Here is a 26,043-nt window from a genome sequence, read left to right on the forward strand (position 1 = left end):
TTCTGAAAAGTGCCGAGTTGGGGAAGAAGAAAGCTGATGAGGCTTTGAAGAAGTTAGAGATGGGGAAAAATAAGGTTAGCGAAGCACAGAAGGTGGCTAATGTTGAAAAGAAAAAAGCAGAGGAAAGTAGGCTTCTGTATGAAAAATTAAAGAAGGAAATGGATGCAGTGAAGTTAATGTTGGATTCGGAGAGATCTAAACTTGAAGCTGCAGACAAGAGAGTGGAGACAATGCCGTTAGAGAAAGGGAAAGGGCAGACTTGGCTGTGGCCAAAGCTAAAGAGCAACAGGAATTTGCGGAAACAAATTTGAAGAAGGCCATGTTTGAGAAGGGTCGAGCAGATGATTTGAATCAAAAACTTGAAGAGACGAGAAATAGGGCTGAGAAGTTAGAGGCAGAGTTGCGTGAGCATTTATGCTCCAGAAAATTGGTCAAGGCTCAAGCTAATGAGTCCAAAACTGGCAGAAATGCAGAATTGGCAAGTTCTGTTGGTGTGAGAATGCTAAAGAATGATGGAGTAACATCTCAATGGTTGGAAAAGTTGCTCTTGGAGAAAGAGCAGAATATCATGAGGGAGAAAAAGCGCGCAGATTCACAGGAAAAGAAAGCAAGGAAACAGAAGAAAGTTGCAGAATCACACAAAACTATGGCCATTCAACAGAAGCATCGAGCTGATCAACTATCTCAAGAGTTGGAAAGTTATAAGCTGAGGTTTGAAGAGTTACAGAAGCAGCTCCAGGAATTTGTTTCATACAGAATGTATGCCGAAAATTCACCCCTAAGACACAACAATGTTATTTCTGATACTGACACTATTAAACTGCTAAAGAAACGTTTGAAACTAGAAAAGATGCTAGTAACGCATGCCAAGAGAGCGTCTGAGGTGGAAGCTATTCGGAACAGTATGCTACATCAAGAACTATGCCGCTTAAAGCAGGAGTGCCTTACGTTCCAACAACGTTTGGATATCCTAGATGACAGTTTCTTACATGACAGTGAAGGTATACGTCAGTTGGAAAAGGTTAGTTTCCTCTTGCTCATATTTATTTACACCCTGTTTGATCTAATAAATCAGGCAAGTATATTTTTATGCGTCCCCTGTCCAAGTTTATCTGCAATCACTCTCCTAGCCTCTTTTAATCTTATGCTCTTGTCCTGCCTATTGATATTTTCTGGAATCAGTGAGATGGCTGGTACAATAATCATGTATCACCTCCAGATTTCCACTTTTTATGTAAGCACAGTTCTTTTAAGGTCATTTTTATCTGTTTCTTGTGCCAATGCTTGTATGACTTTACCTTGTCTTCAATATAGAAATAATACTTTGGAATGAACTCTAGTAGAAGCCTTGACTGAATCTGGGAGATGGCGCTAGGGTATTGAAGAATCAAGATTCTAGAAAGCTGTGTAAGTGTATGGTAGTGGAATGTTATGGAAGACATGAAACTGGTATCATTATTACTAATAATTATCTTTATCATTACACCGTTAGACTTCCATAGGAATTGAGAAGGTTATATGAGGGATGATGAGATCAACTAATTAGATTGTTCGAGTTCTATAATTGATTAAAGAATTTCAGTTTCATTTCAAGCATGTCATTGATAAGGATTGTTAGCATTCTCACAGTAAGGAAGAAACACGTGTAGGATTTGTACTTTTTTAATGGCACACACATATAGATATATTGATAGATAACATGTATATGGATATAGCTAAAGTTTTGTTTTCATTGTGTTGCTGCATCAACAATTTTACATGGCTTGGTGCTCATTAACTGGATAATGTTATTTTGCAGACTGGTAATGAAACCTCCACTAGAGAGACATTATGCTCAGATGGGTTCCATAGGCAACTTATATCAGGTATAGATTCTAGACTGGATCCTCCATGTAGAGGTTCCAACCAAAAAATGTTACAGAGTTCTGCGATAAATTCCAGTTCGGCATCTTATTCTGATCGACCCTTGGTGGGATCACAGGAAAGAGAAACTTTGTCTGTCACGACATCAGCTAAACTGGGGGAAGATATGTCAAACCTCAAACCAACTATTTCAAGGTTGTGTGACAAGAAAAGAATAAGGTATAATGAGCATGCTGTAGCTCTAGCTGACAATTGCATGAGAAGTCCAATTAATGAGAATGCTAACGATAGGAGAATTGGGTATGGTGAAAAGAAGAAGATTCTTGATGCAGTTGAGTCCATTGAGAATTTGTATTCTAAGGGTGAGAAGTTGCATCGACAGGTATCAAAGAAGCTATCCCTACTGCACAATATACTTGATGATCGGACGGATGAACCTGAAGAAGGGAATGTGAAAGAGAATTCGTGTGGGAATCTTGTTAGACCTTTGAAGAGGAGAAAGACTTCTTGTGAGGGGACAGTAGTTGTTCATCATTTGCAAGGTTCTGCAGAGCCAAGTAGCATGCTTAATTCAAATATTGATCACCCTGATCCGAGTTGTCTGCATGCGTTAGCGCCTCGGCTTGATGTAATGAAATCAGATCAACATTTTAAGGATGGACAAAATAATGTTCTAGGAAGCAACCAGTGCATTCCTCAAAATTTTGATGATATGGCTTCTATTGACTATATGAAGTTGCTAGAAATGGATAATGCTGCCGAAGAAATCTCTTATCGCAGAGCTATTGCTATGCCTCTATCTCCTATGCTGCCAGAGGTCGACTTTAATGGGAATGAGAAACTTGAAGTGGATAATTCTGAGATGGTGGTAGATGAGAGTTCCCATGAGGAATTGTCAAGTGTAAGGGATAATATGGCGTCGACATCTAGCTTCAAAATTATTGACATTGAGAAGAACCAAACTAGTTTAGTATTCAATGGCCGCGTTTCTTCGCAGTTGCAGATGAATGAAGACTCTGTTGACTTCTTAAGAAATACGAATCATGTGCCAGTAAGTGATGCTCGTTTCCACCATATTTCAGGTGGAAAGTTGGGGATGTCTGATCTATCTGGTTATGAGGAAAAAACTGATATACCATGTGAAAGGAGGATTGCTTCTCCTCCAAGTGGTCTTCAGAAGTATTTTGTTGTATCCTCAGACAGCAAAGACAACTGTAGCATTTCGAGGATCCTTCAGACAATTGACGGTTGCATGCCTCTATGTTCTTTGCTTCATTCAGCAAACACATTCCTTCAGAGTATCCTACATACTCTCTCAAAGGCTGAAGATCTTTCAGTGAAGTAAGTAAATTAGTCAGATAAGTGATCCCTCTTTGGTTACTGTTTTAAACACTGTTCCAAGCATGTTATAATGGACAGGAGTCACCCTTTGAAACAAGTCAGTTCTTGGGGTTATTAGGTGTGTGAATACTACGGACATGTTTGACCAACCAGAGTAGTGAGGGCATTTTACCTTTGTGTGGAAAAGTAATTTTGAGTATTATACACTGTTTGGGATCTCTCATACTTTTTTGACCTTTAAGGACTTCCATTTACGGTTTATGTATATTACATTTTTATTTAGCCGATATGTTGGCCCCTTGATGTTAGGATATGCTTGTAGCTTCTATTGGCACGTGTTTTTGAGAAGAAGTTTCTTTAGATACTGTAAAGATGTTTCTCTGATGTTTTAGATCTCATCTCCTCTAGTTCATGCCTTCTGCTCTGTCAACTTGAATGGCGTAGTTTTTGATGTGGTTCTATTTTTATAATGAAACATGAAAGAAGCTAGTTATAGTTCTTTGCTCTCTGGAATGTGTTTGCAGGGAGAAGGCATGCGTTTTCTTCTCTCTAATACTGCATGGAATTTCGGAGGTTGGAATGAAAAACTCGACAAATCTATGGAGTGATGATTTAGTCCAGTCTCTTGGTCCGATGACCTTGCCCATTTTCTCAGGCACGTATCATTTTGTTATTAAATTTCGTTAGCTCTTTGTTTTGCAGTTTCATTAGCTATTTGTGTTGCAGTTTCATTCTTTATGTTTCCATTACGGGAATTGTTATTTTCTTGTGCAGAACTCGCTGATCCAGTTTTGAGAAGGCTATTTATGGAGTCATGTGATTTGTCTGAACTGCTTGCCGTAATTGAAGATTTCCTTCTGCAGAGAAAAGTTTTGGTATGTGGTGATGTATCTCTTGAGTCAAAGGTGCTTCCTGGTTCCAGCATAAACCTTGTTCTAAATGGTAATGACATAATGCTGTATGAAATGATGGCGTCAGCTCACCTGTTAGTTGTTGGGGGAAGTCTGTTAGCATCATTATGCTTGGCAGTTGACCGCATTGGCTTTCTTTGTGAGATGTCGTGCAATATTATCATGATGCCAGCATTTGACCCTGCAGTGTTGTTGCCTGTTCTTCATGTTTTTGCCCACACATGTGGCTCCAAATATTTTAACCTTCAGCAGTACTCCATAGCAATGGCTGTTGTAAAATCTCTGGTTATGTTTCTTGAAAAGCAAACTTCTTCGACCAATTCTATATCCTCCTCTCCATCAACAGTTGAAAATCTGTTTAAAAGTTGGTTATGCTGCAAGAATTGTCCATTCTCAGAGGGTGCACTTCCAATAGAGGATGTTCCCTTGCTGCTGTTACAGAACCTTCAGAACCATGATAGATCTGGCTATTGGCCACAAGATTCACTTGAATTAGTGAACTTGCTGGTTCCTAGAGTATGGTCTGATGAGGAGAAAACTGAAGAGGTTTCAGCCTTGACAAAAGCTGTCCCATTGTCGACAACGGCTTATGAGCATTTATGCGATGTCATTGATATTCTTTCTTTAACTGAGATTCTAGCTTCATTCATGGTATGAACACCTTTCTACATCTTTTATGAAAATTATTTTTTCCTTTTGCCATGTTTGACCTGGGATTTAATAAAACTATGAAAGATTGGATTCGATATTTTGATTTATCTCCATCATGTAAAAGATCGTGTGCCCTGAGTTTCCTGGCACTTTTTAGATGGTTGGCTTTAAGCTGTTGTTCTGTTTTCCCACATGTCGATAAGCTTGCAGATGTTGTAGGTATTTCATTGATCTTAGGAACTCTTCTTTTGTCAAGGTATCAGATTTTTTGAAGTCCATTTTGTGAGGAAGAAAAGTAAGTGTCTATAGCACATGAAAAAGAAATGCAGCAATACCTGGTATGATGGTAACAGTGAAATGTTCCATCACATTGAACAAAAGGTCTTTGATTCTTTAGCTGCCCTGGCCTTAAGTGGCTTATAGAAGTGATCTTGACTTTAAAATCTTTTTTTCCCCCTATGAGTATGGGGGTGGCTGCATTTGTAGATATTGTCAAATTTTCTGAGGTTATACAATTAAATCAGGCATTTTCTGCCTTTGAAAGCTCGTTACAAAAAACAAGTACTCTTTTTTTGTTTTTCTTCTATAATAAATAAACAGGTCACCGTTAAGGTGTGCCACTGTACTTCCAAGTCTCAGCTCTTGCTCACCGTTAGAGATTCTAGTTCTCTCTCTCTCTCTCTCTCTCTCTCTCTCTCTCTCTATTTTCAAGTGATTTTTGTGCTAATGCAAAATATTCTTTTAAAGGTGATTAATTTCTTCAGGATGTTGTCTATGTATGTCTTTACAATATCCGTGAGAAACGTGTGTTCACATTTATGAATGACGATTGAATTGAATTGCAATTGTGATTGGCTACAAGTAAATTAAGGATGTTGACTTGTCTAAAGGGTTTAGCTCTACTGCTCCGGGGGAGACATTTCAAATATGTTTCTTGACTAGATGTTGGAATAAAACCTAATTCTTCTAGCGTACTTAATTCATGTTCTGCTCAATTATATTTTGAGGTAGTAAGTGGTAAATGTTATTGATGTATAGAAGTATGATAAACAGCGGTGTGATTTATGATAGTTTTTTGTATTGTAGGTACTCCGATCTTGGGCATATCCATTTTTCCCCTTCCCTAACTTACATTTCTCAATTTAGGTAATCTATCTTTTCTTATTTTGTATCTGACTACTATCTTTATCTCTTTTTCATATGCAGAGTTGGGATTGGACAGTTGACCACATTGTACGTCCATTTTGTGAATACTTGGAGTCGCATCTGATGGAGTGTTTTTCTGCTGCTATTATCATACTTCTTGGTCAACTTGGGAGGTACAGACCCCTCTTGAAATTGTGTGCATATGCATTTGGATATGAAAACGCAAGCAGTGTCATGGTTTTGTTGCTGTGCATTGCATTCAGATGCTAAGATCATAAAAAGCTTTGGAGAACTATGTCTGACGACTGACCAGACACCAAAAGATTTTTCACTTGAGCTTTGGCAATAGATTAATCTGTTTAGACCTTGCCCCTTCTTACCTCAAAAATAACTTTTATTTCTAGATTGCATTGTGGCTTATGTCTTCCACTGTTCCACAAATGGTTCTCCTAGCACCCATATTATATATCCATGGAAACTTTGAACATCAAGACCAATTGTTGTAATTTTTATGAATTCCATCTTTGAAAGAGAAAGGACGGCCTTTTGCCCTGGCTCAAGTTACTTGTGAACAATATAACTCTTGCTGTACAGTTGCTTGCTGCATGCATTGAGGACAATAGTTTTGTGATATTAAGCTCTTATCTTTTGCCTAAACAATGCGACCCCTTAAGAACTATTTCTGAATTAATCAATGTATTCTGCTAGAAACTTTTTATCTACCCTAGACTCCTAGTTGCTGAAGTGAACAATTGATTGTGTAGGCTATACAATTGTCATATACACAACTCAGCTCCCTGTTGCAGAGACGTCATTTAGAAAATCATGTTTCTTCTTCCACGATTCAATAGATTTACCTGTCTGTCATCTGTAATGCAGTGTTGGAGTTGGTGCTGGTGGATATGAGGACACTGGAGTAAAGAAACTAACAGAACGGTTATCTGCATTTGCATGCGAGATCACTTTTATGAAATTGAGCATCTCTGTTCAATTTGCCATTGTAAGGTCTTTGTTTAGACTTACCCCAATCAAGTTAGAAGAAATTGTCGAAGAAAAAATTGAAACTCAAGCATTCATGGGTCAGTCTTTTCCTGCTACATTTATGAAGCGGTGGTTCTCTCTCTTGACTTGTGAGCAGCAATCTCTTGTCAGACTTCATCTGGCTTCAAGTGAGAGCAATTGTGCTACCAGTTTCCGGCCAAGGTAGATATCTTCGCTCAACATGGGCAAAGAAAATTTTGTGGTGAATTCTTGGTAGTTTGCCCTTGTGGGAACATTGTTTTTGTATGTTCTATTTGAGTCCCAATTTTTTATGATTTATGTACAGCAATTGAGGAATACAAGAACCAAGCGTTGAGGCCTAAAAGTCTCGGGCTAGTTTTTTTATGTGTTGAAACCTTTACTCCAGTGTTGATTATCTTGTTTTTTGGTCGTTTGTTTGGGGCCAATTTTGATCTATGGACCTACGGACTACGACACTCTTTGTTATTCTTTGTGTTTCTGTTGTATTCTTGTGGTAGATGGTTTGAATAATTCAGCAATGTTTGATCATGATATCATGGGTTGAACACGCAGGATCAGTAGTCAAATGTTTATGGTTTTGTCTATTAATGCCAATGTTATTTGTTAGTCCCATATTCATATGGATAAAGGTTCAGTTTGGTAAAGAAATGTAATGGCTCGTTGAATAGAAGAGAATGCAGATGAATCTTTTAGGTTTCCTGGAGTGATCAGTTTGAACATGTATTTAAATGTGTGTTCTTCTCATCAAATTGTTGGTAGAGTTGCCATGTTATGTCATCTTTGAATTCTTACATGACAATTTTTTTCAAGGATTGTTTCCTTGATTCTGTTTGATGTTTATGTCGTTAAGAAGGCTGTTTAGGTGTTTGCATTGAGAAGTAAGAGTGGTTGTTGGACTTCAAAGGGTATATTCGTTCCAGATTTACACCTCTTGTCTTTTGTCTCTTGTCTCTTGAGTTGATTTTGTCCAGAAGAAGAAACTGAGGGAGATGAACAGTCTTTTGTTTTCTTGTAATGGGTCTGGACCGTCTGGTACTGCTTAAAATAGTATTTTTCCGTTTCTTATGAAATTTCACGTCACCTATATATTTAAAAATAGATTTCGTACATTAAAGAAAAAGAAAAGAAAAAACATATTCATCCAAACTTACTAATATCAACCAATTCATTTTCTTTATTAAAAAGGTTTGCCAGAAAAATATGAGCACACGTGCGCATGAATTATTACGCCGATTTCATTCACTTTTCATCGATTTTTCTCATTAAAAGAGGGAACAAAGGAGGGTCCCTCCGCATGAATATGATGAGTAAAAGGGCATGTTTGCTCCTCATAAATAAAAATAAAATAAAAGGGGTTTTCTTTAGCTTTGTTAATTTCTCACTTTTCTTTATTAATATTATTATTTTTCATATTTTGATGATACAGAAATGCATCATTTGTTGTCGCAAATGGAAACATAATCAATTTTTGTTTATTAGAAATTCAATTTTACTGCGATACCATACTAGGAAACTATACATGTTTTCAAAATTTCTTTTTCTCCGTTATTTCTTACGTAGCCAAACAAACCCTTAACAAGCTCTTCCTTTTCTGGTCCCATCTACAATTAGAAACATGAAACCAAATCTGAAACATAATAATAATAATAATAGTGCCCATTTAACCATTCTGTTCTGTCGAACTCGAAACTTCCCGCAAAGCTTCTCAAACTCAGAGAACCGCCCGCCATTTGCATCCATGTGAAAGAACCTTACGGCTTCGGTGATCTTGGAATATTTCGCTAACCCTTCCAGCACCCCCGCCTTCCGACACATCTGTCTCCAATAACTCGCATGGAGAAGGAGCCACTCCTCGTTCGCGTTGGGCCTCGACGTCCACAGCCTTCACCAGCGCCGCTGCCACCGCCCTCGCTCTGCCCTCTACCTGAACATAATGAAATCACCATTCCACCAGTGCCCCCCACCCCTTCTGCCAGAGAACTCAAAGACATGCTGATTTTTGGCTCCCCTTCATCGCCAGCATCCCATCTTATAGATTCTTCCTCCTCAAACCTTATTGAGGCCTTAACCTTATCCCTCACCTCACCTAGGCCTCCGCTTTCCAATCTTGCAACTGAATGGTTGAATGTTGATGAGCAAAGATCAAATTCCGACCCAGAAAACCAACAATCTTGTTTGATTGCCCCCAATTATCCACGTTCCAAGAATCTTCACCGTTCCAAAACTGCACCTGCTATGGCTACAATATATGAAATTGATCGCTCTTCTGCTGCCAAGCCACCACCACCCCTGTTTGCTAAGCAATCTATTGTAAGGCAGGGTGTTATCCTCTTGATCATATACTTGAGTTTTGGTGTTCTTATATACTCCCTTAATAGGCACAATTTCAGAGCAATCCAGACGAACTCTGTGGTTGATGCTTTGTACTTCTGCATTGTGACTATGTGTACAATTGGCTATGGTGATATAACCCCTGATAGCACTGCAACAAAGTTGTTCTCCATTGCATTTGTGCTTGTGGGGTTCGGTTTTATTGATATTTTGTTAACTGGGATGGTTAGTTATATGCTTGATTTGCAAGAGAATTATCTCTTGAAGAGCATTAAGGGTGGTGGTGGTCGTGATCCTGGTTCTTATATAATTGATGTAAAGAAGGGGAGGATGAGGATCCGTATGAAGGTGGCATTGGCTTTGGGCGTTGTGGTGCTTTGTATTGGAATTGGTGTTTCTGTTATGCATTTTGTCGAGAGGCTGAATTGGTTGGACTCATTTTATTTATCGGTTATGTCTGTCACCACTGTTGGATATGGTGACAGGGCTTTCAATACTTTGCATGGTCGCATTTTTGCATCGCTTTGGTTGCTTGTTTCGACACTTGCTGTTGCTAGAGCATTTCTTTACTTGGCTGAGGCAAGAGTCGACAAGCGGAACAGGAGGATGGCAAAGTGGGTGCTTGGCCAAAATATGACTGTTGCTCAGTTTCTTGCCGCAGACATTGACAACAATGGCTCCGTGAGGCAAGTTCTTAACTTTGTTTGTACTAATGCAGTTATTATCCCAGCCAAATGTTTAATCTATAGTTAGATCGTAGGTTTTATGCCAGACCAGATTTGTGACACTGCTAACTGTACTCAATACTTGATAGTTCTAGTTTGAGATAGTTTACTGGGAAGAAGTTTGGGAGGGAGTGCATCCATGTTGAACCTGTGAACTCTGCAATTGTGCTTGCAGTTTCAGGTTAAGGTTGATGTCATCTGTTCATCAAAGCAAAAACAAAATCTCCATACAATAAGGTCTATTTGCACGAATATAAAAATCAAACTCAAACTAGGTAAACTAGAAGTGGATAATCATAATTTTTGCATTCACACGTTAGCTTTAGAGCATTCACCTTTTATGTGTTTTGACATAAGATGTCTGGTGTTGGCAGTCATACTTTATAAACTTACTGGTTCATTAATGTCACTTCGGTTCTTGCATGCTTAAACTGTGAAAAATTATGAATAGGTTTGGTAGTGTCAAGTCTGGTGAGAGGCTATTGAGCAGCATCGAGAACCTCTGGGCAATTTTCATTTTTCCTAAGACGACAATGTCCTTGACAAAATAAGTATTTGCCCCTATGTAGTGATGCAGGTAAAGTATATTAGCTTGGATAATCAACTTTTTCTTCGTTGTAGGCAGTACTAACAGTTAGCAGTGCTGGACACATTCTTGTAGTTCGGTTTGAAATGCTCCATCTCTTAGCCTTTCGACATGCATCTATAGTGGGCTTACACTGTTTAAACAAATAATGGGATTGAATGTAGTCGGTTGGTGTATGTTTCACTTTATTGTTGCTTCATTCTATTTTTGTGGTACATAATCTTTTATTAACCATTTTGAGAAGCCCATTACATTAAGACTTAAGGTTTGACGATGGCACACCAAGTTTGTTTTCTTAATGAGGTTTGTTCTTTTGCGTTTTATCTTGCAGCAAATCAGAATACGTCGTATACAAGCTCAAGGAGATGGGCAAGGTCTCGGAGAAAGACATCTTGCAGGTATGCAAACAGTTTGAGCGACTGGATCCCGACAACTGCGGAAAGATCACTCTTGCTGATCTTAAGGAAAGTCATCACGCATGATGCAAGATTGACTGGTCCATCAGAAAATGATGATATCCCTCTTATTTGCTGCACATACCAGTCTTCTTCCTCCAAATTCAGCAATTTTAACGTGGCATAAGATAGATGTCTCTTGGTACTGAGATGGAAGGAAGTGGCTGTTAGACTATGGAAATGCATGCAAACAAATTCATCGTGAGACATGAGCGACTCCCTGTCCCTGACCTCATACTCAACCTTCCATAGACGGACGTCGGATCTCTGCATCTGAAAAGCTTATAGCTCATCTTTGTGACAATTGAGCCTCTCCTAGTTTCCAACCAGGTAACCAATTTAGCTTGCTAGTCTTTTTGGTTCAAACCATGTGATATATGTGGTTGTGATCGGCCGTTTTAGGATAGATTTCAAGAATTGTACAGGTAAAAAGCCTTGTAATAATTCTTTGCATCATTTAATACATGCACATTTTGTTAGGATGATCTTGTTCCAAAGCTACTCTCTTTCAGTTCTACTAAAATAAAAGTTTGAAACAATCATCCACAATACACAAAAATTAAAAAAAAAAACTACAAAAAAAGTTCGAAATTGAAGAGACATGGTAGGCTCCTGGGTTGGGCCCTCCTTTATTCATTTTCATTCAAGAAATTGGGTAGATCTTTTAATTTAAGTTATGGTTCGTGTTTTATTTTATTTAATATACACATATTATCTGTATATAAATAACACAATCTTTGTAAATGTGACGTGTATAAATGTTATATGTAATATAAAAAAAAATATGACTTAAAATAAAAAAAAAAATCCAAAATTACCTTCCAAGTGGAGTGGATGACACATAACAATAATGGGATTATTGACCAAGAATCACAGGGTCAGAACCCATTCACACTGTAATTATTTTTTATTTGCATCAGACATGTAAAACTTACTAATTATATACATCACGAATCTTCTCCTTCAACATTTATTATTACAATATCATAATTAGTTAGATTGACCATTCTTTTTATTAATTTATGTGCATCATTAATTTCTCGAAATTAGTGTTTTTATAGGTGTGTATGCTGTTTTCTTAATTTCGTTCTCAAAAAATAAAAATAAAAAATAAATAACATTAGGTTTGCATCTGGTCCCCTGTCCAGACAGGTGTTGCAAGATTTGCAGTTTCCTTACCGCCAACGTACTTTTTTCTGTACAAATAAAAACATCAAGTAATTAAAGTATAGTACACCATAATTTAGTCATAAATGGCATTGAAGTACGTTTGGGTTTGGCAGGTCAGCTATATTTGGTGGGTCGCCAATTTCAATGTCTTCATTATACCATTCCTCCTCCAAAATTCTAATTCAAATTCAAATTTAAATTAATTATATGATAAATATAATATATTTATTCTATTATTCCTACATAATTTAAGAAAAATAATTATTTAATATAATAAATATATCACATTTATCACGTATTTAATTTGATACAATCATACTTGATCTTAGTAAAAATCTTTCCTACCCCACATTATATGATGATTAGGTCCTGTGAGAATCAAACAGCTTTGATAGCTCTAAATGCCTAATTTTGTAATTTAGCGATAAGAAGTACAGATGATACGATTATTGTAATAATTTTTGTTAGATATTAATGTTGACGTGAATAATTATACTTGTAATTGATTTATTTTAATTAATAATAGTTCATCGTTCTTATTTAAAAAAAAATAGAGACAATATGAATATTTAAAAATACAAATATACAAGAATAAAAATTTTGATTTTAATTATAGTTATAATATTTAGAATTTAGAACGTTCAAGTGTATAAAAAGTCGTAAATCCACAGACTCAAAAAAAAAAACTTATAATATATACTTAATTAACAAAATATTTGGGTCAGTTTTAGGGTTTACTCCAAATAATTTAATTTTATTATAGGCTAAAGAAAAGTGTTTTTGCCTAACTTTATCCATCTAATTTGTCTTTATACTCAAATATTTATGGAATTTATCAGTTAAAATATTGCACGTACGCTCCTTGTAATCTACTTAATCTTTTGTTTCTTGGTTGAATGTTGAGATAAATTATAATATGTAATTTCATCTAGTATTTTAGGGGATGTAATTGAAATTTACCATAAATTTTGGTCTATTATTTAATTTTTAAGTTTTAAAATAAATTAATTTTAACTCCTTCATTTATTTTGGTTTTTCATATACTCTATAAAAATTAATAATGTAAATTTTACTTTTTTAGAAAGTGTGCACAAACAGAGGATATGCTATATTATATTAAATGAGAACACCTTTTTGATGTCCCACTTAATTTTTGGTCTGCCATTTATTTTTAATTATTATTTAACTTCTTCATTTGTCATGATTTTTCATAACTATCTTTTGATAATTTTTTTTCATGCATTTTATTTTAATTTTTACTATATTATTTATTATATTTGTCTGTCAATTTTTATTTATAAATCAAATTAATTTATTTTGGTAATATATGTGTTTAGGACAAAAACTAATAGTACAATTTATATTTTTTTAAAACTTATATATACACATAAAACGTGTTTTGTTACACTGAGTGGTACATGAAAAGAGAGCGTAGAGGAGAACGGGCAAGGCACGTGTGTGGACACGTGTTGAGCCCATCCCTCCGACCTTTGAAGCATTGACTCAGTGACCACTCTATATATAGAGATAGACAGACCTCGTGAGCCGCGATTCCACTGTTAACCCCCACAACCCAAACGCACCTTCTTTGACTTGGGATTCAATTCCACTCTTATGTATATATTAATTCACATTCCACTCTTATATATATCCATTCCTTTCAACTGTTGATTCAAACTACACTTTGACACCCAAATTCCTATATACAAAGACTATATAATTTCATTAAATATCATAGGAGTATTCGTAATAATATCAATTTTTGAAAGAGCTCGTTGTAGTTTATCTTAATTAATATGAATAAATAACGCTATGAAATATTTCCCATGAACATATAAAAAAATGTGAACTTTACAAACATAACTCGTATATATTAAATGGAATAGAAAATGCAACATCATTTTTGCAATATATATATACTCTATGTTTACAATATTCAAGCCATTTATATAGTTAAAAAGTAAAAAAAAAAAAACATTTAAAAAATATATGATGCTTATGTATTAAATACAATACAGAAAACAATATCAATTTTAAATTACAATATAAAGTAAATTTCTGACCCGAAGATATATGGATTGAATTTTTTTTATTTCATTTAACACATATATATCGTGCATATAATATAATTATAATATTAAATTTATTTTTAAAAAAGTAAGTAGACGTATATAATAAAAATAAAAAATGATTTAAAATAGAAAATAAAATGGGTAAAAGGTGGGGTCCGTGAATTGATCAAAATTGGTGGCCCTGGCCTCGCCTCATCCTCCTCCTATTCCTCCACGAGATTAATAATAAATGAGCAAAAGAACTGACTGAAATGACCTCAACTCAACCAATATCTATTCTTCTCCATCCTCAAACCCTAAAATTAAAACACTGCGTACCTACCTAATACAAATACAAATACCACCAAAATCAATCCTTTTTCCCTTCATTTGTCAAACCTCACATTCTTTCTTCTCTTCTCCACCTCCACTTTCCTTTAATTTCATCATGTCTCAAGACTTCACACAATTCTACTATCACCAACCATTAACAGTTCATCATGACGACGCCCATTCCTCCGCTTATAATACTGATCATGACGCCTCAAATACCTTTTCCGCGGATCATTCCTCACTTCACAATGACCTGCAGAGTTTTGATCCTTCATACCTGAGCTTTACTGAGTTTTTGCATGGATCCTGCACCGGCCACGACTCCTTCTTGGATGCCTTCGGCTTATCGCCTTCGGAGCGGACGCCGGTGGTGGAGGCTGCTGGAGGCGGTGAAACCCCAGCGACTCCTACCTCTTGGATTTCCACGGAGGCAGCTGCAGGCGACGAAGATTCCAACAAGGGTAAAAAGGAAGTAGCGAAGGAAACCCTTGAAGATGCAGAAGACGACAGCTCTAAAAAATTAGAGTAGGTTACTATATATTATTGACTTGGATTTTTCCATTTTCTTTTTTGTTGTTCAATAATTTACGAATTATGTGATGAACTTGGTGATATATAATTAAATAAAGCGGTAAATCGAAGACGAAAAAAGGAGAGAAGAAGCAAAGAGAAGCACGATTTGCGTTCATGACTAAGAGCGAGGTTGATCATCTGGAAGATGGGTACAGATGGAGAAAATACGGGCAGAAGGCAGTCAAAAATAGCCCTTATCCAAGGTGAACACCCATTATTCATTTCTTTTAATTAATTATTATTATTATTATTTTGAATTTGGACTCCCCTGTCCTCAATTGTGTGAACTGAACACTCTCATCTCATGCAACTAGTCAAACTTGTTAACCCCTATCATTAACTAATCCCTTGTCATTCATTACCTATAAATAATTAATAATTATTTATGTTTAAATCTCCAATAAATAAAGAGAAATTAATATTCAGAAAGTGATTTATTTAATATAATCAGACTTAATTTGAGTTGGGTTAAGTTAATCATATCATGATCTGAATATTGCTGATCTTGTGGTTAATTAAACACGATTGCAGAAGCTACTACAGGTGCACAACCCAAAAATGCCCAGTGAAGAAACGCGTGGAGAGATCATTCCAAGACCCTTCAATTGTGATCACCACCTACCAAGCCAAGGGCAGCCACCACGTACCGGTGACTCTCCGCGGAAACATGGTGGCCGGAGTGTTTGCCCCTTCAATGCTAAGTACTCCACCGCTGCTGGAGCGTCCGCCTCATCAACAACTCATAGCTCAGATGCCTCAGTACCTCTATAGTACAATAAGCAACGTGCATGATCATGATCGTCATCAGCACTTCCAGTACCAGAGCTCTCAGTTGCACGATGTAATTCCTCCTGTATTTCCCAAACAGGAGACCTGAGACTTTCCAAATTCTAACAGCTCCAGGGTTTAATTTCTTTGTGATTTATTAATTATCTCTCATTTAATGGTCTTTGCTGACCGGACAATATATTGGCCTTTTTGGTATAGACAAGGCTGTAACAAAAAGTTACATAAATTTTAAATTTTACTATTTATTTAATATTTTAATATTAATTAATATTTAAGTATTGCATCGCATATGTACAAAAAAAAAATAAACCAGAAGCTTAGATTATGTCATCATTATCATATCGTGCCAAAATATCATAAATAATAAAATAGTGTACTAACATAACGTAATTAATTTGCATCGATTGATAAATTTGTGCCAGCGAAAGAATAATTATTAGACACAGATATATATATATATATATGTGTGTGTATAATTAGTGTGTCTTAATTTGCTCAAAAACCGGTGGGGTTGACGTCCCACGGTTCAAAATCAAAGTCAAGCAGTAGCTACATCTCAATTCTCATAAATGTCGGGATCATGTCACCCAAAGATCAAGTCAACTGATCTAGCTATGATCAATTTGTTTGTTAATTGAATCATAAAAATATATACATAGAGCATTTAATTCGAAGATGCAAAAAAAAATTAAGGGAGATGACGTGAATACGTCATGGCTATCGCAGTACCCTTCGAGCTATAATTACTTGTTATTACAATGCGAGTCAACGACAAGACACATTGTTATGGTGTTGTCATTGCTTATGTAATTAAATCCCTATTTATATATATATATATATATATCCCCATTTATAAGAAAATTAAACAAATTAAATAAGATTGTATCAAACTCAGAAGTAGCATGAATATGGCTTTTAATTTTTGGTTAAAAATGTTTGATTGATTCAGAAGAGTGCTACCATTTTTAGTTGGAGAAGGGCATTAATCTGTCATCCCCAAAGTTTGTCTAGTTATATTCAAATTTAATATTTAATTACAAACAAATCATGCATTTTAATATAATGAGAATCGAGTAGGGATCAACTTGAATTTGAACCTAGCTAGGACTCTCTCCTTTGTGAAGGAGAGTGGTATCAATTCAATCAATAAGTTATTGACAGTAAATTACGTACTGAATATTCATTATCAAGGTAAATAACAAACGTGAGTTCTCTAAAATTTATTCTTTTTTATTAATGAAAAGAAAAATGTCCCTTAAAATACTATTATGTTGTATTTGGATTGATCTATTTAGAATTAAAAATTACACATCTATGATAATAAATTCACTGCACTTGTTTAGATTATTCTATGTTTCAAATGATTTGAAATCCTATATAATTCTTATTTTGAGCTATTTTTAGTAATATTACGAGATGCAGTTCAAACTATGAAGTCCTTTGATTTTATTTTATATTTTTCAAATTCCTCATTTGGATTCAAATCTATGCATTCAAACGAGACCTTATATTATTTTTATTTTTGATAAAATTAATGGCCAATAAAATAATAAAATTAAAGTTAATTAATAAGTAGAGGGAGAAAACAAAAAAAAAAAAAAAGGTGAAAGATGGTGTATTGGACGTCGGCCACTTTATGTACCAATAGATCGGCTTAGAAATTCTATTATTATAGTGAAAGACAATTATGTGAATGTGACGTAGTACGCAACCTCCATCCTGCTTGGTAACTAGATTTTATGTCAAATTACAATGAAGTTTTTTTTTTTAAAATTTGACATAATTAATAATATTTTTTATTATTTAAAAAATTACAATGCTCTTTAATTTCAACAATCGTTTGATAATTTGCCTAATTCATTAATTTTTGTTAGCTTTTTTATTATTTTTTATGATGAATTCATTAACACAATACCCTTGTGAACTATGTATTATAATTTATTTAATTTTAAAAAATTTTATGATCTAAGTGAATACTTTTTTTATAATTTTTTCATTTATATCGTTCGATTTTTTTAACAAAATTTTCATTTTTTAATAAAAGAAAAATTTATAACAATTATAAAATTGACGATTCTAAACCTTCGTTATACTAAAACAAATTATGGAATTATTGTTGAGTATATGTGGTTGGATCTTATTTCTCTTTAAATTATTGAATTATTTGGTATTATTATTTGATGAGAAAGTTGTTAACTGGTCGCATCAAACATGTGCATGTAAATCACAATAATTATGTTTTTGCAGTGAAATTAGTTGGACATTCTAACCATATTATTAGTAAATGAAATGGACATTAATTATTTTCTCATAAAAGAAAATATCTTAATATACATAATCTATAATTATTATGAATTTTCTTCTTAAAGATATTCACCACATTCATTCTAAGTCCAAACTTTAAAGGAGGAACCGAATTAATGTTCTCGACAAATTTATATGAAGATAGTTTTATTTAGAATGGTGAAATAATAAATAGAAATAAATATTCTATGATTTTTGGAATTGCAATATATATACAAAATTTATCACAATTATATATATTTATATTTATAATAAAATATCACGAGGAAGTATTTGTTTGAAATTTATTTTAGTTTTAGAAAATATTAATATATAAATATAATAAAATTTTGGGGTTGATCGTTGTAATTTATGTACAAGTAGAGATAAGTGGTTTACGCGTAAACAAATGGAAACAAGTAGAATGGAATGGAAGGCAGGCAAGTAGTGTAATAATGTTGGTGAATAGGGTTTTTGTGGTGTTGATGTTTGTTGTTTAACGTAGAATGGAGGAAAATTTGTAATAGGAATGAATATGCAGAGACGAAACCTCAACTACCATTGACGGTTGGTCTGAAGTTGAAAAGAGACGTCTCCATTATCAATTCTTGAAGCAAACGACGACGACGACGTCGACGTCATCACATTGCCTCACTGCCTTTTGTTTTCATTCTCATTCGCTTTCTCCTATTCTTTGTTGCTTCAGATCTCTGTTTCCCTCTTCCATTCTAGGGCGCCTTCTTTCTCTTATATATTTCCTTTTTCTTTAATTCCATACACAGTGCCGCTGCCTGTGTATGTACCCACTTCATTGTTGCCATTCACTCGATCGATGACAATTTTCTAGATTTGCGTATTGTGTTGTTGATTATTGGATATTTTTCCATTGTTCGGGGGGAATGGCGGTGGATTCTGGACCTGTGACGCCGGGACAGGTGCGGTTTCGATTTTTGTGATTCCTGGGGTTTTGTTGTTGATCTACTATTTGGTCTTTTACTTGCATTGGTGGTGAATGTTGATTACTGGAGTGCAATTTTGATTTTGATCTTCGCTCTTGATTATTTTGCTGCACTGCAACTGAAAAAGGGTTTTGCTCTGGAGGGAGACGTTTTAGTTCTCTATGTTGTGATGGTAGTCTGAATGAGTTTAGTGCCTCGTAAGGTTTATTGTTGAAAGTTGATTTTAGTAGATAGCGTCTGCTTTCTTGAAATTATTTCAGTTCCTTTATACTTTATTTTGTTAGAAATGATCTAATGTGTTTGTTGAATTGCATCTGGATTTAGTTTTGTTGTTTCAAGTTTGTTTCAACTTTCGTATAGTGCGGGATTTTGATGTGGGTTTGATCACACTTCTCGTATCAAAATTTTCAGGCACTGCAAAGATAAGAATTGCTCTTTAATTGGTATTTACTCGCTCATTTATTTAGGATTTGATGTCTTATCTGATTATTCGTTCAATCCAAGAGCAACCTGTTAGTGGTGGTATCAACTGCATTTTTAGGTTTGCCGTTTAATTTACTCTGTATTACAGCTCGTGCACATCTCTGTTGATTCCTATGGTTTCTGTTTATTTAAATCATTCCTTGCACTGCATGACAACGAAATCTTTACTTATGACTCCCCAGGTGTCATTTTTGCTTGGAGTTATCCCAGTCATTGTGGCGTGGATATACGCAGAGTGGTTGGAATATAAGAAGTCATCATCTCTTTCCAAAGTGTGAGCATTCTTTTCCCCTTCTCATATGGATTTCTTGATTAAAGATACCCCAGATGTTGCAGTTTTACAGCAACCTATGGTTGTATTTACTAAAAGCACTCAGCCCTACAAGATTAAAAGAGAAAAGAAACTATTATTCTTCTTTTAAATGTCTGCTTATGCAGTACTGTTTGATTTCCTGGTCACAGTCATTCAGATAATAATTTGGTTGAATTAGAAAGTGAAACAATCAAGGAAGATGATCGAGCTGCTTTAATGGAAGGAGGTCTTACAAAAACTTCATCTATGAAGTTGCCCAATCCATCCATTAAAACAAACTTAATTAGGTCAGTTTGTTGTAATATATGTTAAAGGCATCTTTGTCTGGATGCTTTTCCAAATACATTTATGAAATCTTTTACCATTTCTTCGGCTTCGCTTTTTAGGTTTTTGATGATGGAGGACTCCTTTTTGCTGGAAAATAGACAACTCTTAAGGGCAATGTAAGTTGTTTGAGCGTATAATTGGTATTAGTTTAAGTTGTCTACTCTTTATGCATGATGTTTCAATCTCATGCAGGGCTGAATTCGGGGGAATTTTGTTCTATTTCTACTTATGTGACCGCACAAACTTTTTTGCAGATTCAACAAAGGTGCTGATTCTTTATTAGTTTCATTTTTCTAAATAGTCAAAGGCTGCAGACTAGTTTTTAACGTAATCTTTTACTAGAAAACTCTCGATTGGTATACATATCTTATCTCTCGATTGGTATACATATCTTATCCTCGACAATAAGTATTTTGTGTGTATTCATTAATGAAGCATACATGTATTCTGTTCTCATTCAGAACCGACTTTTGAGATGCATTCAGACATAAGGTCAGTAAGGGAAATGAAATCTCTGTGTGGTATTATAACTACTCTACATGGCTAGCTATAATGAGGTTCCACTTGACTTGTCAAAGGAAAAGCATGATTCAATCCCTCTAGCATTTGTCCTTGTTCCTGCTGGTTCTGTGAAAAGCTCGGTATACATTCGGCCACATTTATTTTCTTTTGTCCCAATGATTTAATCAAACTGATGCCGTACTTGGTCTATGGCAAGATACTTAGTCACGTTATTCTTCTCAAATTTCAAGAACAATTGCTACTTTTTCAAGTTTCATTATTTTGTATTAGTAGTTCTAATAAAAGTATTGTTGAAAATCAAATAGGGCCTATATCTCTGTCTCACTCATAATGAGTAGTATGTGTTATTGTGTGAGATTACTTAAGTTGGAATTTAGCTGATTAATTTCCTGTTTTTTTTCTTTTCCTTGTTGGACAGAGCTACAGCCGTGATCTCTTCATTTTTCTGTTCCTTCTCCTTATTATAGCTTCAGCAATGACTTCCCTCAAGAAACATAATGACAAGTCCGCATTTTCTGGGAAATCTATACTTTATCTTAACCGCCATCAGACTGAAGAGTGGAAAGGATATATGCAGGCAAGCAATTTGATTACAAATCATTTCTTACTTTTGCCCATGAAATTTGGGATGCTTAATTGTCTGACTATTTCAAGCCTAGCCTCTGATTCTCGATTTTGGGCCAAAATGGAAAAGGAGAAAAACTAGTGTTTCTGCATTTCCAGTTTTTTGTCACAAGTTGCATAAATATTTCTTTTGTTTTTCTGCTGATGGAAATTCAGATTCTTTTCTTGTGTTCTCTGTCAACACTGCATACTGATAATGTCTGTTGCTGCTGTACAAACTCTCTTCCTCATAATGTTTCTGACACTAACTGTTTTCTCTGTGTTTCTGGTAGGTCTTGTTTTTGATGTACCATTACTTTGCTGCAACAGAGATCTACAATGCAATTCGTGTTTTCATTGCTGCATATGTGTGGATGACCGGTTTTGGAAACTTCTCTTACTATTACATCAGAAAAGATTTTAGTGTTGCTCGATTTGCTCAGGTGACAATATAGTTAAATTTCTGTCTTCTTTTTAGTTGTTATTGAATATCAATGAAACAAGTGATGCTTTGCTTTTCCCAGCTTTTGGTTTCTCGAGTGGGTGTTCTAAGTAGGATTTTCTTGTCCATGCAGATGATGTGGAGGCTCAACTTTTTCGTGACATTTTGTTGTATCGTACTTAACAACGACTACATGTTGTACTATATCTGCCCTATGCATACCCTCTTTACTCTTATGGTGTACGGAGCCCTTGGTATAGGCCACAACTATAATGAGATCAGATCAGTGATGGCTCTGAAAATCTTTATGTGCTTTTTTGTGGTTATCCTGGTATGGGAAATTCCAGGAGTTTTCGAGATTTTGTGGAGTCCTCTTACGTTTTTGTTAGGTAGGTGGCATCCTCATGTCCTTGAAGCTTATTCATTTGCTTCACTATTCATACTATATTTATGTTGTTAGGATTACTCGTCATGTGAAGTTATGAATTTTTTTTTTCTAAATTAATTTTCTTATTGACGTTTTAAACACCTGAGAGTTATTTTTCCCCTTAATGACAGGATATGATGATCCTGCAAAACCAGATCTTCCTCGACTACATGAATGGCATTTTAGATCTGGGCTTGATCGCTATATATGGATTATTGGAATGATCTATGCCTATTTCCACCCAAATGTAATGTTTAAATTTTGTTTTATTTTGCCTTTATGCTACTTTTTGCATGAACTCATGATTTCATATGGTTTTGCTATTGCAGGTTGAGAAGTGGATGGAGAAACTGGAGGAGGCTGAGAGCAAGCGGAGACGCATGATCAAGACATCCATCGTTACAATCACCGTAATTGTATGCCAATTAATTTTGTGCACATTTAGGTAATCAGAGTTTCTTACTGCAAATCTTTGACTGATCTTTTCCTAATTATTTGACTTTAGGCTGGGTATCTGTGGTACGAATGCATATACAAGCTGGACAAAGTTTCATATAACAAGCTCCATCCTTACACGTCGTGGATACCTATAACGTGTGTACTGTATTCTTTTGGATTCTACTTGCTATAATAAAATCAATGTCCTTTTTTTTGGCAAACTTTCATCCAAAGGGTTTCTTTCTCATTTGCTTCTGATCTTTATCTTTGTCAGTGTATATATTTGTCTACGAAATTTCACTCAGCAGCTTCGGAACTTTTCTTTGACCCTCTTTGCGTAAGTTTCTCTCGTTCTTTTTCACATCTTCCAGCTGTCTAGCTCTTTGAGGTTGAAATTTCTGGATTTTGGTTAAACTCATTTTGACTCAAATATTACTGGTGGTTTCGTCTCATACCAATGCTCTTTGATACCAGGTGGCTTGGCAAAATTACATTGGAAACTTACATTTCCCAGTTTCACATATGGCTCAGGTCTGTGAACATTTTATAAGTTTGTTTATTGTGTTTTATCTTTCAATGCTTACCATATAACCTCCAAAACTAGTATTAAGTCAGTTTGTGGTTCAGACATCATTAGGATTTGATTCCCATTTTGCCCTTAGTTATATAACCCATCATCTTGACACACTCTTTAACTAAACCAAATCAATGTGTTAGGAAAATATGAGAGCTGTGGATTTCGTATTAGAAACTGCTGGAGCCTTTCAAACAGCATTTTCTCATATTTAGCTAACACATGATCTGAATTGAGGCCTCACAATATTTTCTTAACATATATGCAGATCAAACGTACCCAATGGACAGCCTAAATGGCTGCTCTGTTTTATTCCAGACTATCCTTTGCTCAACTTCATGCTTACAACTGCCATTTACGTCTTTGTGAGTGAATCTTTCTTTCATATGTAAAATCAAAGTATGGAAGTTATTTGACTGATGATATACTGCTTGACTTTTGGATTTCAATGTTTACTATTTCACTACTGCAGATATCGTATCGACTTTTTGAGCTGACCAACACACTTAAGTCAGCTTTTGTTCCGACAAAAGATAATCGGAGGCTGTTCAACAATTTTGTTGCTGGAGCTGCCATCTCTATCTGTTTATATCTTATTTCATTCATTCTTCTCCAGATCCCTCATTAATGAGTAAGTTGTGTATCCGTTCACTGCTAGATTAAATATAATCAATCAATTAAGTTATATATAGACTGAAGCTTGAGTTAAACTATAGTAAACTGCCACTCGGGCTTCTTTAATATGAGCAAGGCTTTTAGCACTGTTGGTGCTGGATAAATAGAGGCCTGGTACTTCGAGCACTGAAATTCAAGACTGTTCAATATTAGATCCCCCTACATAGAATAGTGCCCTTGTTGATGTCATTATCATAAATTTAACTTGCCATTTACACTATTCAGTTGGATGAATACACTTGTACAGGCTTCTGAACAGAGGCTGTGAATGCTGATAGTAAAGAGTGTATTGGTGGGCACATGAGCGGGAGATACGTGGACATTTGAGCACTGGGAAGGTCTTGCCATCAATTGGAATTTTGTGGCAACTTCATCAATTGGAATTCGTCCGTAGTGGATCAGTTGTAGAACGGTATAACCCAGTTTTTGACTTGAACGAGAAAGAAGAGAAACTGGGAGCATTATAGTAAGAATGTTCATAACCACGGTTATATTAATCTTTCTTATTTTTTTATTTTTATTTTATACATGTAACATCACCATATTCCCCCTGTTGTGGGGACTAGTAGTGTATTGCAAAGTATTTTATGGGAACAGCATTATCTGCTTAAATGGTAAAGCAATTCTAATGGAAAATGATGGATTGGTGATCATATGTGTAGCTGTTTCCTGATGCGGTCTGACGATAGATATGAATAGGCGGAATAAGATTTTTCTAGCAGAAGAAAGTAAAAGCATATAATACAGTTTTCTGGGCCGACAGTACACACTGTATTGATTGAAAAACATAAATATCAGAGGATAAGTCCAATTTCAAGATAGATATATATCCACCATGCTTGTATCGTGTATTTCCTGATAATTGAGTTAACGTGGTGAGTTGGATGTCTGTATCAACCAATCCGAGCTTTGACTAGCAGTAGCTTCAGGAGTAGGAAATTTTGTTGTGACCAGCTACCTATGTGCTACTGCTGCTTTCTCTCATAAGTCATAAATGTATTAGGTAACACGTTTCAAGCTTTACCCCCAGTCACATATCATCAATCCCGAGATCACATTTATCACTCAACTGCCCCACCGCAATAATTCAAACTTCTCTCTCTCCTTCTCTCCCCTACTATAAAATCCGATAACTCGATAAAAAGATGACCAAATTAAAAAAATTTCATGTATCCAAAACTCAGTTCAGTATTCGACTATTTTTTTTTTATATAAGTTTGATCGATTTTGATTTTGTGATTCGGTATACTGAATTGACTGAATTTTAAATATATGTATATATTATAGTATAATTTTATAAATATATTACCAGATTTTTATTTATTTTTCAAAAATTCCATTGGTTTAGTTTCGAATCCAATCCAATCAAAAAAAATTCGATTATAACTGAATCGGCTAATTTGGTTTTGTATTAGGACGCCATTTTAGTGTACTGAATTTTCAATTAATTGTATCATCCATTCGATTTGACTTGATTAACTGGATTGTTACACCCTAACTAACGCAATGGGTCGTCGCATGCACGGGATTGGGAAGAACATAAACCAAATGGTTGGTTGGTGCTACAAAGAAATTACAATTTTGCTTGCAAAAGGGAAAATTGTTATATACTTGGGTTACTACATCATTTAAATTACGTGGGATCATATCAAATGTATGAAGAATGTGCTGACATAGCATAAAATTCTGCACTCATCTCAAATAAAAATTTCACTGGGTATTAATTAAAGTGACGTGAAGGAGATCGATCGGACAATTTACTACTTGATCAGGAGTAAGCAATTGCATGAATGAAAGAAAGCAATTATGAGGGGTATGATGATTCTGGCAGTTGTATTTATCATCTAATTCTTTCACAACATGATTCTGACATTGAAATTTCCTGTTATTGCATTTTGATTTCAACTGAAGCCTAAAATATTTTATGCAACAAAACTTGGCCTTTAAAGAACATTATTATCTAAAGTGTACGTTCTTACAATTCGGCCCTGATATCATCAACTGTGCTGTTTTTTGTTTTTTTAAATAAAAAAGAAGAAAAGAAAAAGA

General features: G+C 35.1%; 4 protein-coding genes across 4 annotated transcripts; all 4 read left to right on the forward strand.

Moving 5' to 3' along the window:
* Nucleotides 7–7,774, forward strand: LOC105175722. The gene is given in 7 exon segments (XM_020698370.1): nucleotides 7–226; nucleotides 229–1,021; nucleotides 1,799–3,204; nucleotides 3,729–3,859; nucleotides 3,979–4,766; nucleotides 5,973–6,085; nucleotides 6,792–7,774. Coding segments are annotated over 7 exon segments (3,726 nt in total). The 5' UTR covers nucleotides 7–59; the 3' UTR covers nucleotides 7,120–7,774.
* LOC105175675 (two-pore potassium channel 3-like) lies at nucleotides 8,504–11,517 on the forward strand. Its single transcript, XM_011098208.2, has 2 exons — nucleotides 8,504–9,952; nucleotides 10,909–11,517. Exons 1-2 carry the CDS (start codon nucleotides 8,769–8,771, stop codon nucleotides 11,057–11,059), a joined length of 1,335 nt encoding a protein of 444 aa, XP_011096510.1. The 5' UTR covers nucleotides 8,504–8,768; the 3' UTR covers nucleotides 11,060–11,517.
* On the forward strand, nucleotides 14,409–16,147 carry LOC105175676 (probable WRKY transcription factor 28). The gene is made up of 3 exons (XM_011098209.2): nucleotides 14,409–15,111; nucleotides 15,216–15,362; nucleotides 15,691–16,147. Exons 1-3 carry the CDS (start codon nucleotides 14,702–14,704, stop codon nucleotides 16,034–16,036), a joined length of 903 nt encoding a protein of 300 aa, XP_011096511.1. The 5' UTR covers nucleotides 14,409–14,701; the 3' UTR covers nucleotides 16,037–16,147.
* Nucleotides 18,640–24,647, forward strand: LOC105175677 (protein REDUCED WALL ACETYLATION 3-like). The gene is made up of 16 exons (XM_011098210.2): nucleotides 18,640–19,166; nucleotides 19,856–19,947; nucleotides 20,136–20,273; nucleotides 20,373–20,429; nucleotides 20,506–20,578; nucleotides 21,254–21,412; nucleotides 21,732–21,881; nucleotides 22,014–22,269; nucleotides 22,439–22,554; nucleotides 22,637–22,723; nucleotides 22,813–22,901; nucleotides 23,020–23,082; nucleotides 23,220–23,276; nucleotides 23,588–23,684; nucleotides 23,792–23,950; nucleotides 24,242–24,647. The coding sequence occupies exons 1-15, from the start codon at nucleotides 19,131–19,133 to the stop codon at nucleotides 23,945–23,947; spliced, it is 1,626 nt and encodes a 541-aa protein (XP_011096512.1). The 5' UTR covers nucleotides 18,640–19,130; the 3' UTR covers nucleotides 23,948–23,950; nucleotides 24,242–24,647.

This window comes from Sesamum indicum, linkage group LG12, assembly GCF_000512975.1.
Source record: "Sesamum indicum cultivar Zhongzhi No. 13 linkage group LG12, S_indicum_v1.0, whole genome shotgun sequence".
Classification (NCBI taxonomy): domain Eukaryota; kingdom Viridiplantae; phylum Streptophyta; class Magnoliopsida; order Lamiales; family Pedaliaceae; genus Sesamum; species Sesamum indicum.